General features: G+C 39.4%; 1 protein-coding gene across 1 annotated transcript in view; it reads left to right on the top strand.

The window, feature by feature from the left end:
- Window positions 1–2,031: 2,031 nt before the first annotated feature.
- The window catches only part of PTPN20 (protein tyrosine phosphatase non-receptor type 20), a 126,659-nt gene continuing 113,720 nt past the window's right edge, over window positions 2,032–14,970 (top strand). Inside the window, exon 1 of the mRNA XM_035023570.1 lies at window positions 2,032–2,153. Coding sequence (XP_034879461.1) covers window positions 2,147–2,153 — 7 coding nt within the window. The 5' untranslated portion in view covers window positions 2,032–2,146. The remainder of the gene's footprint in view (window positions 2,154–14,970) is intronic.

Genomic DNA, 14,970 nt, shown 5'->3' with positions numbered 1-14,970 from the left:
TCTAATTTGTGAAGGGTATCCAGCCTTACCTACAACAGGGCAGAGGCCACAGCTGCCGTGAGTCCTTTGCTTAGAGAGAAACAGACAATAAGAGGTGGAAACAATGAGTGCAGCAACTCTTGAAGAGCCACAGTCCTAGCAAAATGTGTGAAACCATTCTCCTGGGAAAGGGAAGCAGCATTTAGTGCCAGACACAGTGCTGGAAGCTTTTGTACTTTGTCTCATTAAGCACTTACAACCCTATGGCCTCTTTTGTTAAAAAAAGAAACCGAGGCAGAAGTTGGGAAGTAACTTGCTCGAGGTCACCAGCTATTCTGTAGCAGAGCAGAGACTGAAGTCCAGGCCTGTGAGACTCCTTGCACTACTAATAACTGATCAGACACAAGGGTTTGAAAAGGCCTCCAAAGAGTGGTAGAAAGTTTGATAACACACTCTACAGTTCTTTGAATTTTTCACAGAAGCCAAGAAAAGCCTTCTGGGGCAGTGGCCTCTGAGGGTACTGTGTGGTTTAGAAGAAAGCTGGGGGATAGAGACGTCAGGGTCACTTTGACCAAGTGTTCATTTAGTCTCCATTCAGGGATTTCCTGATGTTGTGGGTGGGACTTCTTTCTTCTGTGTGTCCCCGGACAGCCATCTATGTAGGGACATTACAATATTCATAACATTTCAATTCATTCATGCTGCTCCTATTTGTGAAATGGTGACCATGTGTAGAGTTCTGATATTAGAGACTGAAAAACAAAAGACACATCAGACATGGGGTCCATCTTTAAGAAGAATCACGCTGGCACTGGTTTAGCTCGCCTGAAGGGCGCCTTGGCTGCTGAGGAAAAACCAGGCCTCTGATGGAGAGAAGGCATCTACCTATTGTCAGTGACTCACAGAGCAGAGAGCTGACCCCTCCATGCCTGGACAGACGGTGGCCGTTTTTTGCTCAGCAGCCCCCTCTCTCCTCCCAGCTCAAGGATATGGCTGTCTCCTTAGACCACCGTTGAAGGCTGTGGGCTAAGAGAGGCAGGTCTTGTCATGACTTCAAGGAAACTGGATCTGGTCAGGACCAAATGGAGAGAGATGTACTCACCAAGATAAAAATATTCTGGCTTCATGTATTGAGGCAATGTTTACATCCTGAATTCCCTACACACTGAAAACACTGAAACTCCCAGCTGACCTGTAGCCAACTGACCTCACAGTCTAGCACAGGTTAGTGACTTTTGCAATAGTCTGTCCTGTCCAAAGGGCCCAAACACTCCATCTGTCTTGCTCTGACACTGCAAACCCACCCCGACCCTGGCCCCTCTGCAACTCGGTTTTGGCGGTCGCGGGTGGGGGGGGTGCCGTCAGGGGTAAGTATGAACCAAGTGACCACCCCTAGGGAACACAGTCGTCAGTAGTTCCAGATGTGGGCATGGCTCAGAATGCTGCTGGCATCAGGAGCCTAGCTTAGGAAAGTGGTATGTACAACAGGGTGGTGGACCAACGACCACAGACAAGCCCCCGCCGTGTCCCCGGTGAGCGCTGCAGTGCCTCGGAAGGCCAGCAGGGGAGGCACTGCGGGCTCAGGCCAGCCCGGCAGCGACGAGGCCCCAGTGCGCAGGCTCGTGGGCGCCGCTGGGATTGGACGGCTCCGACCCCGCAGGGCCGGCGGGCTCCCGCGAGAACCCAACTGGCAAGGCGGGCTGGGGGCGGGCCGGGGGCGGTTGGGGCCAGGGGGCGGGGCGGGGCGGGGCAGGGCCAGGTGGGGCGGGGCGGGGCAGGGCCAGGTGAGGAAAGGTGGTGGGGGGTCAGGTGGGACGGGGGACGATGGGGGAGGCCGCTGCGCAGCAGCGTGAGAGGGCGGACTTGGGCCCACCCTGTGGTCCCAGAGGGAGATGCCATTGATACCCAGGGGCCGAAAGAGTGGGCTGTGGCCCTAGACACCAGGAGGCCTGCCTGCGCTGGTTTTCGGGCAGGCCCTGGGCAGAGTGAGGCCCGAGTCCACTGCAGCCTGGCGGGGCGGTGAGGACCCTCAGCCTGGGCAGTGTGATGCCCAGCTGTACTGTGATATGTGTTGTGGTTCCTGTGTGTGACAGGTTTGGGGCAGGAAACACCTTGGCTCTGTGGTAAAGAAAGGCCTTGAACTCTCGTTGAGGAGCATGGAGCTGATATGATTGGTAAGAAGCCATAATCTAATACTAAGGTACTAAGACATGGTGTTCGCTGGCTCGGGCTGGGGAGGTTTAGAGGCCAAGAACTCCATTCCCACTCAAGGACCAGTGAGGGTTGAGGGGCCTAGCAAGAAACAGCATTAATTCATCAGTTAATTCAACAGCATGTTTTGAACACCTCCTGTGTGCCAAGCACTGTTCTGGAAGTTGAGAATATACACGAACAAGATAGGCAGGGTTCCTGCCATGAAGGAGTTATATTACAGGTGGGAAATAGCCAGTCAAGGCTGAGTCCTGTTTTTTTTGCCTTGCCTACTTTGCCTCTCTTTAATGAGATGAGGAAAACTGTAGGTGGGGGGTAGTTTTCATTTTTGGAAGGGGTAGAACCAAGAATTAGGTTTTGAATATGTTAGGTTTGAGATGCCCACTAGGTTTTTCTCCAACGTGCAACATAACAAACAACATAGTTGGAAAGAATTTTCCGGTGAACTCTGTATACCCACCACCTGGGTCCTACCATTAACATCTAGCCACCCTTGGTTTTTTTCACATAGTGATTTATCTCTCCGTCCCTCTCCCTCTGTCACCTTGCAGATTTATTTATTTTTATTATGGTAAAATATACATAACATAAATCTAGTAGATTTTTAAGGTGAGTTGTTAGATTGGCCATTGGAAATTTGAGTCTGAAGTCCTGGGTGATGTCAGGGCTTTGGAATCACTACTATATAGATGGTATTTAAACGAAGGGATTGGTTGAACACTTAGGTTGAGAGTGTACACAAAGAAGAGGAGGGGAAGCCAAAAAAGGGAGGAGGTGGTGGTTAACTGTGGCGAATGCTACTGTGTAAGATAATTGCAGAGTTAGGATTTTAATCATTTTAATAAGAAAGACTTCAGTGGAGTAGAGGGGCCTTAAGGTCAAGTGGATTTTTTTTTTTTTTTTGCAAGATAGAAGAAACTAGAATATGTTTATATGCCAGTGGGATTGAACGCATAGGGAGAATTGCAGATGAGAGATGGGAACATTGCAGGGGGAAGTCCTTGAATATCTGAGAGGGGAGGAGACCCCAGGGCACGTGGGTAGTTGGCTTTGAATTGACAGGAACACATATTCCGTTATGACAGTCAGTGTGGATGCAGATGGGGTAGTGGCACCATGTGTCTGTGATGCGGTCATTGGCCGAAAGGGCACAGGGGAGAGGAGAAGAGGTGTTAGAACTTGGAGGAGACACATGTGCCATCGTCCTTCTGGAGACTGGAAAAGTGAACTTACTAGGGAAATGGGATTGGACTGTCAAGCAGTGTTGAATACCTGTTTGAGATGTGTAGTCATGAATTTAAAGTGAGATCAACCAGTGGGGGTTGTGTGGTTTTCTCTGGGAATGTTAGACCCTGGAAGTGGGTTTTGAGGATTAAATGAGGCAATATATGGAAACCATTTAATAAGTGGCGAGCACATGATGAATGTTACCTATTTTTGTTTGAGTTCTCATTTTGTTTTTCTTTTGTTTATGCAAATGTAACTAAGGGGGGCTGACCTTTACCACCTGACAGGCTCTTGTTCTCCAATGAACCCTGAATGCACTGTTTCCGGCTCCTTGGAAGTCTGGCTTCTGGTGTGGTTATATTTATACAGCTTGATAATTGGGGATGTTGGCTAAAAAGGCCAAACTCTAGCAAACGGGGCTCTCATTGTCAGACTGAATCAGTCTTGAACTGGATGGGCTAGGGCTTTGGTCACAGTGGCAGTTGTAAAGTTCTTGTGAAAATCTTCTATTTTGCATTTCATATTGGATCTGATGTACTGGGGATTTACAGAATCTACAGTTCTAAGATCACCAGAAGAGATTTTCAGATTAATAGGTTGTCATTTCTCCCTGACCACTTGTGCTGTATTGTGATACAAATAATAATATGGGCTGACACCCACAGCTCTTTTAAAAAATGCTAAGTACTGTTCTAAGTATATCACATGCATTGTTTTGTTTAATCCTCACCCCAACTCAAGTGAGGCAGGTACTGTCATTATCTTTCTTTTTCAGGTGCAAAAATAGTGCAGAGAGGTTAAGTAACTTACCCATAGTACACACAGTCTGATCTCCAGTTTCTGCTGCAGCCTAACTTTAAAAAAATTGTTTTAAGACTGCTTGGCCATCACTCATCTACACTGAAGTGTAGTAGTTAAGGTAACAGACTGAAGCAAATTGCCTGGGTTCAAAAACCGCCACTTACTAACTCTGTGTCTTTGTTCAAATCATTTAACTTCTGTGTACATTTGTGTTGTTGTTTCTTTTCTATGAAACGGGAATAAGAATAGTACTTGCTTGGTAGGGTTATTGTGAGGATCACATGAATTAATGTATTTAATAAGCTTAAAATAATGCCTGGTTGTTTAAATGCTATTATCATTTCCCTGGTAGTGCAGCCAGGGTGATATGTGTACTGATTGATTGACTCCCCTAAAATCATTCTCTAAGGCCCCTGCTATGGTACTGTGTTTAGTGGAGTTTGAAAATTGCAGGGCACTCTGTTAATGTTCCTAATTCAGGGATTGCCTTTCCTTAGATTTCATTATCTCTCGGTGGGAAGCAAATATAACAATTTGCCTCTAGGTGCAGAAAACGACTTAGGTTTCATTCAGACTCATTTGACCAGTGAGGTTAATTTCATTAGTCCTGGTGTTGTATACCACTTAAAGGGAAATAAGGCCTGGGCATCCCATTTTGTCATTCCCAAATCGGCAGCCTAATGGGATTTAGTTAGAAAGACCAGCGGCCTGCATAGTTGTTGCTGGGCACAGCGTATGGTAAATGATGTGGGTCAGTGGTCTGCACATTAAAATGTTCTGAAAAGATCTGTAAAATTCAGACTTTCTGTGATGTGTTGTATCAGTTACTGATTAAAAGCAACTGGGCAGGCTTGGCATGGAAGGCCGGTGAAAGTTCTAAATGATCTTTGCTGGTATATAGTAGGGAGAGTAAATGCATGATATAAAGTAATGGTTCCCTGTGGGTTTCTGTCAGAATCACCAGGGGGAAGTTTTATGATGCTTTTGAAATGACAGGCTCCATGTGCATGGATTCTGAATCACTAAGTTATGGCAGGGTTCTGGAATCAATATTTTTTGAGAGCTCCATGAATGACTCAGATGTGCAGTTAGCATTGGATGTCATTTGTGCAAATCAGGTGTTTTTCAGCGCTGTGTTTTAGAATCACAGATCAATTAGCTTTTTAAAGAATACTGATAACTCTGGACCTACCCCAGGGATTCTGATTTAATTGACTTGCACAAGGTCTGGACATCGGTATTGGTTATTTTTAAAAAAGCTTAGGTTGATTCTAACCTGCATCCAGGTTTGAGAATCACTGGTATAAATAATCAGCTAGATTTCCCTTCAAAGTTTAGTTACTCATAGATTTAAAATAGACATAGTTCAGGCAGCATCTTATCATCAGGATGGTGAAAAAAGTTAGCATTTCTGAACTTCACCAATGCAAATGTTCAGTTCAGTAATCAGGTAACAAAAGAAGGTATGAATTAATGATTGAATTAACATTTATCATACTACGCAATGAAAATTTCATCACGTTTGCCCTGGAGAGGCAAATTTACATTTACTAAGAGCTTTGTGTATAATCACAATCTTCAGGAAGTGTGTATTATTCCTACTTTGTAGAAGAGATTTTTGGGGCTGAGGGAGGTTAAGTAACTTGCCCCAGATTTCCACCCCAGTGTGTACAGCTCCACAGCCTAGGTTCCATTTTCTCAGTAGGTTTCTATCTGGCCTTCACACTGGGATCACCTGGAGAACTTCAATGATCAAAACTTGAATCCCATTCTTAGATTCTGATTTCATTGGTTTGCTGTGGCCTGGAATCAGTATTTTGCAGAGCGCTCCAGGTAATTCGAATGTGCACAGTCCTGGTGGTCTAAATTTATTTTCTTTTACACCAGCAGGTAGCCATCTGTGGACTGCTATGACTAGGTTCCTCGCCTTCTCAAATTTACTTCCTTCGTATCATTTCTTTCTTGTCCTTTTAATACGTATGTGTTGAATGCCCACTTTGTGCCATTCGTCTTGGTGCTGAGATGACACATGGTGACACAAGTCACCATGGTACTTATATTGAGGGAGATAGTAAACATGTGAGCAGATGTGTAAGGACTTACATACATAAGTAAACTTTAAGGTAATGAAAAGTACTTCTAAGAAAATGAAGCAAGGTAATGAGTAAAGTGATCCTGACAGCCATGCCTGAGAGTTCCAGTTGCTCCACATTTTTGCTAGAACTATTTTGTATTGTTTGTGTGCATGTGTTTTTCACTTCAGCCATTCTAATGGGTCTGTAGTGGTATCTTGTTATTGTTTTCTTTTGCATTTTCTGTTGACAAATGGTATTGAGCATTTTTTCATATGTTTATTTACCATCCATAGTTTTTCTTTGGTGAAATGTCTGTTCAGATATTTTGCTCATTTAGAAAAACATGGGTTGTTTGTCTTCTTGTTGAGTTATAAGGGTTTTTATATGTTTGAAATACAAGTCCTTTTTCAGATAGGTGTTTCTTCTAGCCTGTGGCTTATCTTTATATTTTCTTAACATTATCTTTTAAAGAGCAGGGTTTTAAAATTTTTATGACTCTATCAATTTTTTCTTTTGTGGTTTGTGCTCTTAGTATCCTAATATATGTATTTTCTCACAGTTCTGGAAGCTAGAAGTCTGAAATCAAGTTGTGAGTGGAGCTATGCTCTCACTGAAGTTTGTCCAGCCATACCCTTAGTCTTATTTCCAGAGCATGATATATTAGATAGGTTGAGAATATTCCAAATCATCAAGTGCTGGTTCTGTTTTGCTTAACAGTTCCTTCCTCAGTTTATTTCTTTCCTCTTGCATTTTGCTATAGGCAGCAAGGAGAAACCATGGTGACATCTTCCACACTTTGCTTAGAAATCTCCTCAGCTAAATAGCCAAGTTCATTCAGTTGACCCCTGAACAACATAGGTTTGAACTGCATGGGTCCACGCATATGTGAATTTTTTTCAATAAATAACAGTATAGTACTGTAAATATATTTTCTCTTCCTTATGGTTTTTAAATAATATTTTCTTTTCTATAGCTTACTTTATTGTAAGAATACAGTATATGATTAAAAAAAGAATACAGTATATGATACATATACAAATGATGTATTAATTGATTCTGTGTTTTTGGCAAGGCTTCCAGTCAACAATAGGCTTTTAGTAGTTAAGTTTTTGGGGAGTCAAAAGTTATAAATGGATTTTTACTACATAAAGGTCAGTGCCCCTAACCTCCACTTTGTTCAAGGGTCTATTGTAATTTTAAGTTTTACTTTCCATCCAACAGTAGAACATAATTCAGCTAGTTTTTGCCATTTTGTGACAATGATTGCTTTTCTTCCAGTATCCAATAATATATTCATCATTTCCTTTTAAGGTCTTGCCAGAAGGATTTTTAAAGTTTATATTGCTAGCAACATTCTTTTTTTTTTTTTTTTTAAGATTTTATTTATTCATTTGAGAGAGAGAATGAGACAGAGAGCATGAGAGGGGGGAGGGTCAGAGGGAGAAGCAGACTCTCTGCTGAGCAGGGAGCCCGATGCGGGACTCGATCCGGGGACTCCAGGATCATGACCTGAGCCGAAGGCTGCCGCTTAACCGACTGAGCCACCCAGGCGCCCCTAGCAACATTCTATTCTTGACAGTATACATCTTCTCTAAGATGGTGTATGTATTCTTTAAGACTGTAGGTGCTTTTTTCACCATTCCTTTCTTTTCTCTCTGACCCCTCACAGTACCATCTTTAACGTCCATATTTCTACTAACAATCTTTTCAAGGCATTCTAGACTTTTTCTATCATGTGCCTCAAAACTCTTCAATCCTCTACCCATTACCTAATTCCGAAGCCACGTCTGCATTTTTTTTTTTTTTTTGGTATCTGCTACAGCAACACTGTACTTTCTGGTACCAGCATATGTAGTAATTTCTTAGGGCTGCCATAACACAGTGCTACAAAGTGGATGGCTCAAAAACAAAACAAAACAAAACAAAACAAAACAAAACCCCAGAAATGTATTCTTTCACAGTTCTGGAGGCAAAATTCTGAAATTTTGTCACAAGGCCATGTTCTCTCTGAAGTCTCTATAGAAGGATCTTTTTCCTTGCTTCTTCCTAACTTTTGGTGGTTGCCAGCAGTCCTTGCTATTGCTAAGTCAGTGCTTCTAGACACATCACTCCAGTTTTTGCCTCTGTTGTCACATGGATTTCTTCCTCTGCGTCTGTGTCCAAATTTCTCTTTTCTTAAAAGGACATCAGTCATTGCATTAGGACCTCATCTTAACTTGATTATGTCTGCAAATAGCCTCTTTCCAAATAAATTTACATTCACAGGTACTAGGGGTTAGGACTTCAAAATATCCTTTTAGGAGATAGTTTGCCCACAACGATCACGTAGGAGAAAATACAGGTGACCTTGGTGCTGGCAATGAGTTTTTAGATACTACACCAAAAGGAATCATCTGTGGATCACCATGAAAGAAAAGATTGATAATTTAGTCTTTATCAAAGTTAAAAACTTCTGTGAAAGATACTGATAAGAAAATAAAAACAAGCCTCACACTTGGAGATGATGTTTGCAAAATACGTATCTGATAGAGGACTTGTAACATAGTTTGAAATCATCGGGAGTGTGGCCTTTTCAGACTGGCTTCTTTTTCTTAGCAACATTCACTAAGGTTCCTCCATATCTATTTATAGCTTGATAGCTCATTTCTTTTTATCACCAAATAATATTACATTGTGTGGATGTCCCACAGTTTGTTTATGCACTCAACCATTGAAGTACATTTTGGTTGTTTCCAGTTTCCCCCCTCCCCTCCCCGTCCCCAGTTTTTGATGATTATGAATAAAGCAACTATCAACATTTGAACATAGGGTTTTTTGTGGATATAAATTTAAAATCAGTTGTGTGAATACCTAAGAATACAATTGCTAGGTCATATGGCAGTACTATGTTTAGCTTTGTAAAATGTGCAAATTGTCTTCCAGAGTGGCTGTACCATTTTGCATTCCCAGCAATGAATCTCCATCCTTAACAGTATTTGGTTTGGTCAGTTTTTTGGATTTTAGCCTTTCTAATAGGTATGTAGTAACATGTTGTAACTTGCAGCTCTCTAATGAGATATGATGTTGAGCATCTTTTCATATGCTTATTTGCCATCTCCATATATTCTTTGGTGAGGTGTAAGTTTACATCTTCTGCCCATTAAAAAAATCTTTTTTAATTGTTGAGCTTTTTGAGGGTTCTTTTTTTTTTTAAAGCCACCCAGTTTGTGATACTTTGTTATGGTAGCCCTTGGGCATCAAATACAGTTACCATTTAGAAATTTTATAGTTTTGTGCCATTTTGAGTTAATTTTTGTAAGGGTAAAATATATATAAAGTGTATATATATATGTATATATATATATATACATATATATATATATATATATATTTTTTGCTTATGGATGTCCAGTTGTTTCAATGCCATTTGTCAAAAAGAACTTTCTCCACTGAATTGCATTTGCTCTTTTCTCAAGGATTGGTTGACTGAATTTGTGTGGGTCTGTGTTTGGGCTCTCTATGGATCTATTTGTCTGTTTTTTCACCAGTACAATGCTGTATTGATTACTGTAGCTTTATAATAGTTAAGTCTTGAAATCCTGTAGTGTCAGTGCTCCAACTTTGTTTTTCAGTATTGTGTAGCTTATTCTAAATCTTTTGCCTTTTCACATATACTTTAGAATGAGTTTATTGGTAACTACAAAATAACTTGCTGGAATTGGGATTGAGATTGCATTGACTCCATAAAACACATTTGGAAGAATTGAGATCTTAACAGTTTTGAGTCTTTCTATCCATGAACATGGAATATTTCTTCATTTATTTAGATCTTTCCTTTCTTTCATCAGTTTTGTTGTGTTCCTCCTATACATCCAGTACATAGTTTGTTAGATTTATACCTATGTATTTCATTTTGGGTGAAGCTAATGTATGATGTGTTTTTTTATTTCTAATTCCATTTGTTCATTGCTGGTATATAGGAAAGGAATTGACATTTGTATATTAACTTTGTACCCTTCAACCTTGCTATAATTGCTTATTAGTTCCAGGAGTTTTTTTTTTTTTTTGTTTACTCTTTGGGATTTTCTTCTTAGACAATCATGTCATCAGAGATTAAAGACAGTTTTATTTTTTCCTTTCCAATCTGTGTATCTTTTATTTCCCTTTCTTGTCTTAGGCATTAGGTAGGACTTCTATAATTTGATCTTGAATAAGAGTGGTGGGAGAGGACATCCTTGCCTTGTTCCCCATCTTAGAAGAAAGCATCCAGTTTATCATCATTAAGTGACCTGTAGATTTTTTTTGTAGATGTTCTTTATCAAGTTGAGGAAGTTTCCCTCCTCTAATCCTAGTCTCCTGAGAGTTTTTATCGTGAATGAATTTGGATTTTGTTAAATGTTTTTTCTGTGTATATTTATATGTTAATATAATTTTTCTTCTTTAGCCTGTTTTGTTGCATTACATCAATTGGTTTTCAAGTGTTGAACCAACCTTGCATACCTGGAATAAATTTTGCTGGTCATGGTGTATAATTATATGTATATATTATTGGATTCAATTGTTAATATTTTTGTTGAGGATTTTTGTATCTGTGTTCATGAGTGATTTTGGTCTATAGTTCTTTTTCTTTTCTTTTAAATGTCTTTATCTGGCTTTGATGTTAGGGCAATGTTGGCTTCATAGAATGAGTTAAGAAGTGTTCTGTATGATTCTGTTTTGTGGAAGAGATTGGAGGGAATTGGTATAGTTTTTAATGATTTAAGTTCTTTAATAAACATAGGTCAATTCACATGATCTACTTTTTCTTTTGTGAATATTGGTAGTTTATGTTTTATAAGGACCTGGTCTCTTTAAGTTATCAAATTTGAGGGCATGATAAAATTCCTCTATTATCCTTTTAATGTCCATAGAATCAGTAGTGATGGGCCCTTTTTATTTCTGATATTAGTAATTGCTATCCTCTCACTTTTTTTCTTGACTAGCCAGGTTATAAGTTTATTGATTTTATTTATCTTTGCAAAGAACCAGTTTTTGGTTTTATTGATTTTTCTCTGTTGATTTGCTGTTATCAATTTCATTTATTTCTGCTTTAATTTTTATTATTTCTTTTCTTTGCTTATTTTAGGTTTACTTTCTTTAATTTCCTGAGGTAGAAGCTTAGGTGTTGATTTTATCTTTCTTTTTCTAATATATGTATTTAGTACTTTAAATTTCTTTCTAAGCACTGCATTTGCTATATCTCACAAATTCTGATAAGTTGTATTTCCATTTTCATTTATTTCAAAATATTTTTAAATTTCTCTTGAGACTTCTTTGACCTCTGTGTTATATAATCACATGTTGTTTAATCCCTGGGTATCCTTCTATTATTCTAGTTTAATTTCACTGTGGTCTGATAGCATATTTTGTATTCTTTCAAATTTATTTTAGTGTGTTTTATGGCTTGAGATGTGACCTATCTTTGTGAATATTCCATGTAAGCTTGAGAAGAGTGTTTATTCTGCTGTTGTTGAAGGAAGTATTTAATAAATAAATGTCAATGAGATATAGTTGGTTGCTGGTGTTGATCAGTTCAACTGTGTCCTTACTGATTTTCTGCTTACTGCATCTGTCAACTACTGATGGAAGGGTGATGAAGTCTATAACTAAAATAGTGGATTTGTTCATTTTTCTTTGTAGCTTTATTACTTTTTGCCTCACATATTTTGACACTTTTGTTAGATACATACATGTTAAGAATTGTTATGTCCTCTTGGAGAATGGACAACTTATCATTATGTAGTGCCACTCCTTGTCCCTGATAATTTTCCTTGTTCTGGAGTCTGCTTTGCCTGAGATTAATATAGATACTCTAGCTTTCTTTTGATTAGTGTTAGCATGCTATATCTATTTCTTTCCCTTTCTACAAAATTTATCTTTGTCTTCATATTTAAAGTGGGATTCTTTTTTGGCGGGGGAGGGAGAAGAAGGAGAGGGAGAGAGAGAATCTTCAGCAGGCTCCATGCCCAGCACAGAGCCCGATGGGGGCTTGATCTCACAACCCTGAGATCATCATCTGAGCCGAAATCAAGAGTTGGATGCTTAACTGACTGAGCCACCCGGGTGCCCCTAAGGTGGGATTCTTGTAGACAACTTGTATTTGGGTCTTTTAAAAAATCTATTGACATGTGAATGTATTTATTAGACTATTCACATTTAAAGTGATAATAATGTAGTGGATTTAATGTCTACCATATTTGTAACTGTTTTCTATTTGTTGTATTTGTTCTTTGTTTTTTGATCTTCCCCCATTTTTCTGCTTTTTCTGATTTTAATTCATCATTTTGTGGTCAGTCATTTATGGTAAATCATTTTCTCTCCTCTTAATTAGAAAATTATTTTTTTTAGTGGTTACCCTCGTGTTTGCAGTATACATTTATAATAAATATAAGTCCACATTCAAATAACATGCTGTTGTTTCATGGGAACTCCAATTATCTTATTACACAGTAGTCCCCATTTTTTCCCCTCCTATCCTTTACATTGTTGTCATTTATTTCTTTTATCCACATGCTATAATCATTCAGTACATTGTTGCTATTATTACTTGGAAAGTTATTAGATCAATTAAGAATAAGAAAAATAATTCTTTTTTTAAGGTTCTATTTATTTGACAGAGAGAGAGACAGCAAGAGAGGGAACAGGGAACACAAGCAGGGGGAGTGGGAGAAGGAGAAGCAGGCTTCCCGCTGAGCAGGGAACCCATGGAACCCAATGTGGGGCTCGATCCCAGGACCCTGGGATCATGACCTGAGCTGAAAGCAGACATTTAATGACTGAGTCACCTAGGCGCTCCAGAAAAATAAACACTTCTATTTCACCTTCATTTATTCTTTCTGTGATGTCCTTCATTAATGTATGTCTTAGTTTCTGACTTTTCCCTGTTCTTTGAAGAACTTCTTTAAAATTTCCTGCAAAGAGGATCTGCTAGTGGCAAAGTCCCCCAGTTTTTGTCTGTTTGAGAAAGTCTGTTTCTCCTTCACATTGGAAGGATAATTTCACTGGATACAGAATTCTGCATTTGGGTTTTTTTCTTTCAACATTTAAAGTACTCCACTCTATAGTCTTGTTTGTGTGGTTTCTGAGGAGGAATCTGATGTAATTCTTATCCTCGTTCCTCTATAGGTAAGGTATTTTTACCCCCTTCTCGCTTCTTTCAAGATTTTTTTCTTTGTCTTTGGTTTTCTGCAGTTTGAATATGATATGCTTTGGGTGTTTATCCTCCTTAGTGTTTTCTGAGCCTCTTGGATCTGTGGTCTGGTGTCTGTTATTAATTTTGAGAAATTCTTGATTAATTTTACTTCAAGTATTTCTGTCCCTTTCTTCCCTCCCTCCCTCTCTTCCTCCCACCCTCCCTTCTTCCCTTCTTTCCTTTATTCTCCTTGTGGCATTCCCATCATACATATGTTATACTTTTTTGAATTGTCCAGTAGTTGTTATATATTTTGTTCTGTTCCCTGCCCACCCCCCTTTCTTTTTAGTTTGGGAAGTTCCTATTGACATATCTTCAAGCTCGCTGATTCTTTCTGCAGCCATGTCCAGTCTACTGATGAGTTCATCAAAAGCATTCTTCATTTATGTTACAATGTTTTCAGCTTTGAGCATTTCCTTTTTATTCTTTTTAGAGTTTCCATCTCTTTGTGTACATTACTCATCTGTTTTTGCACATTATTTACTTTTTTTTTGTCAGAGCTCTTAGTTATTTTAAATCCCTACTTGATAATTTCAATGTGTGTGTCATACCTGAGAGTGGTTCTGATATTTGCTTTGTCTCCTCAGATAGTGGGGTTTTTCTTTTACTTGTTTAGAATGTTTTGTAATTTTTGTTGAAAGCCAGACATAGTATTTGAGTAATAGGAACTGAGGTAGGTACTTAGGCTTTTAGAGTGAGGTTTTTTGGTCATTCTGACTAGGAGCTGGGCCCTGTCTTTTGTTTCCTATAGCTGTAGGTGCCAGGGATTGCAGTTTCTTCTAATTTCCTTTTTTTTTTTTTTTTTATTCTTTCCCTACCTCGTTGTCTTTGGGTCTTCCTAAGAATTCCCCCTTAAGTAAAGTTCGTGACTTGCAACTTGCAACTTTTTCAGTTATAATCCACTGCTAACATACTAAAGCCTCATTGATATGGTAGGGTTTTGAGAAGGAGAAGCATGGTAAAATCTTATGATTAGATCTCATTTTTTGGTGGGCCTGAGTCCTGGGGATGTGACTTTCTGAAGTGTTTTTAGTCTCTTTTTTATTCCTCTTTACATAAGACAGATGACTAGAGGAGGCTAGAGTTGCCAATTGCTCTTCCTCCAGGTCAGATAAGGCTCAAGTACTTTTCCTTGGAGTGCAGGCCTATATCCAGGAGAATGCTTTAGGGACAATGGAAAATGGTTACTCTGCTCTCCCCTCCCTCATCTAAAACACAGGGGTATTTTTTTTTTTTAAAGATTTTATTTATTTATTCATGAGAGACAGAGAGAGAGAGAGAGAGAGGCAGAGAGAGAAGCAGACTTCCCGCGGAGCAGGGAGCCCGATGTAGGACTCGATCCCAGGACTCTGGGATCATGACCTGAGCCGAAGGCAGACGCTTAACCATCTGAGCCACCCAGGCGCCCATAAAACACAGGGGTATTTTTAAAAATAATTTTCCTCATGAGAACTTGGTAGAGTTCCT

This window comes from Mirounga leonina, unplaced genomic scaffold, assembly GCF_011800145.1.
Source record: "Mirounga leonina isolate KUSES-001 unplaced genomic scaffold, KU_Mleo_1.0 Mir_114, whole genome shotgun sequence".
Taxonomy (NCBI): Eukaryota; Metazoa; Chordata; class Mammalia; order Carnivora; family Phocidae; genus Mirounga; species Mirounga leonina.
The sequence above is the reverse complement of the archived record's forward strand: the minus strand, read 5'-3'. Positions and strand labels throughout refer to the sequence as shown.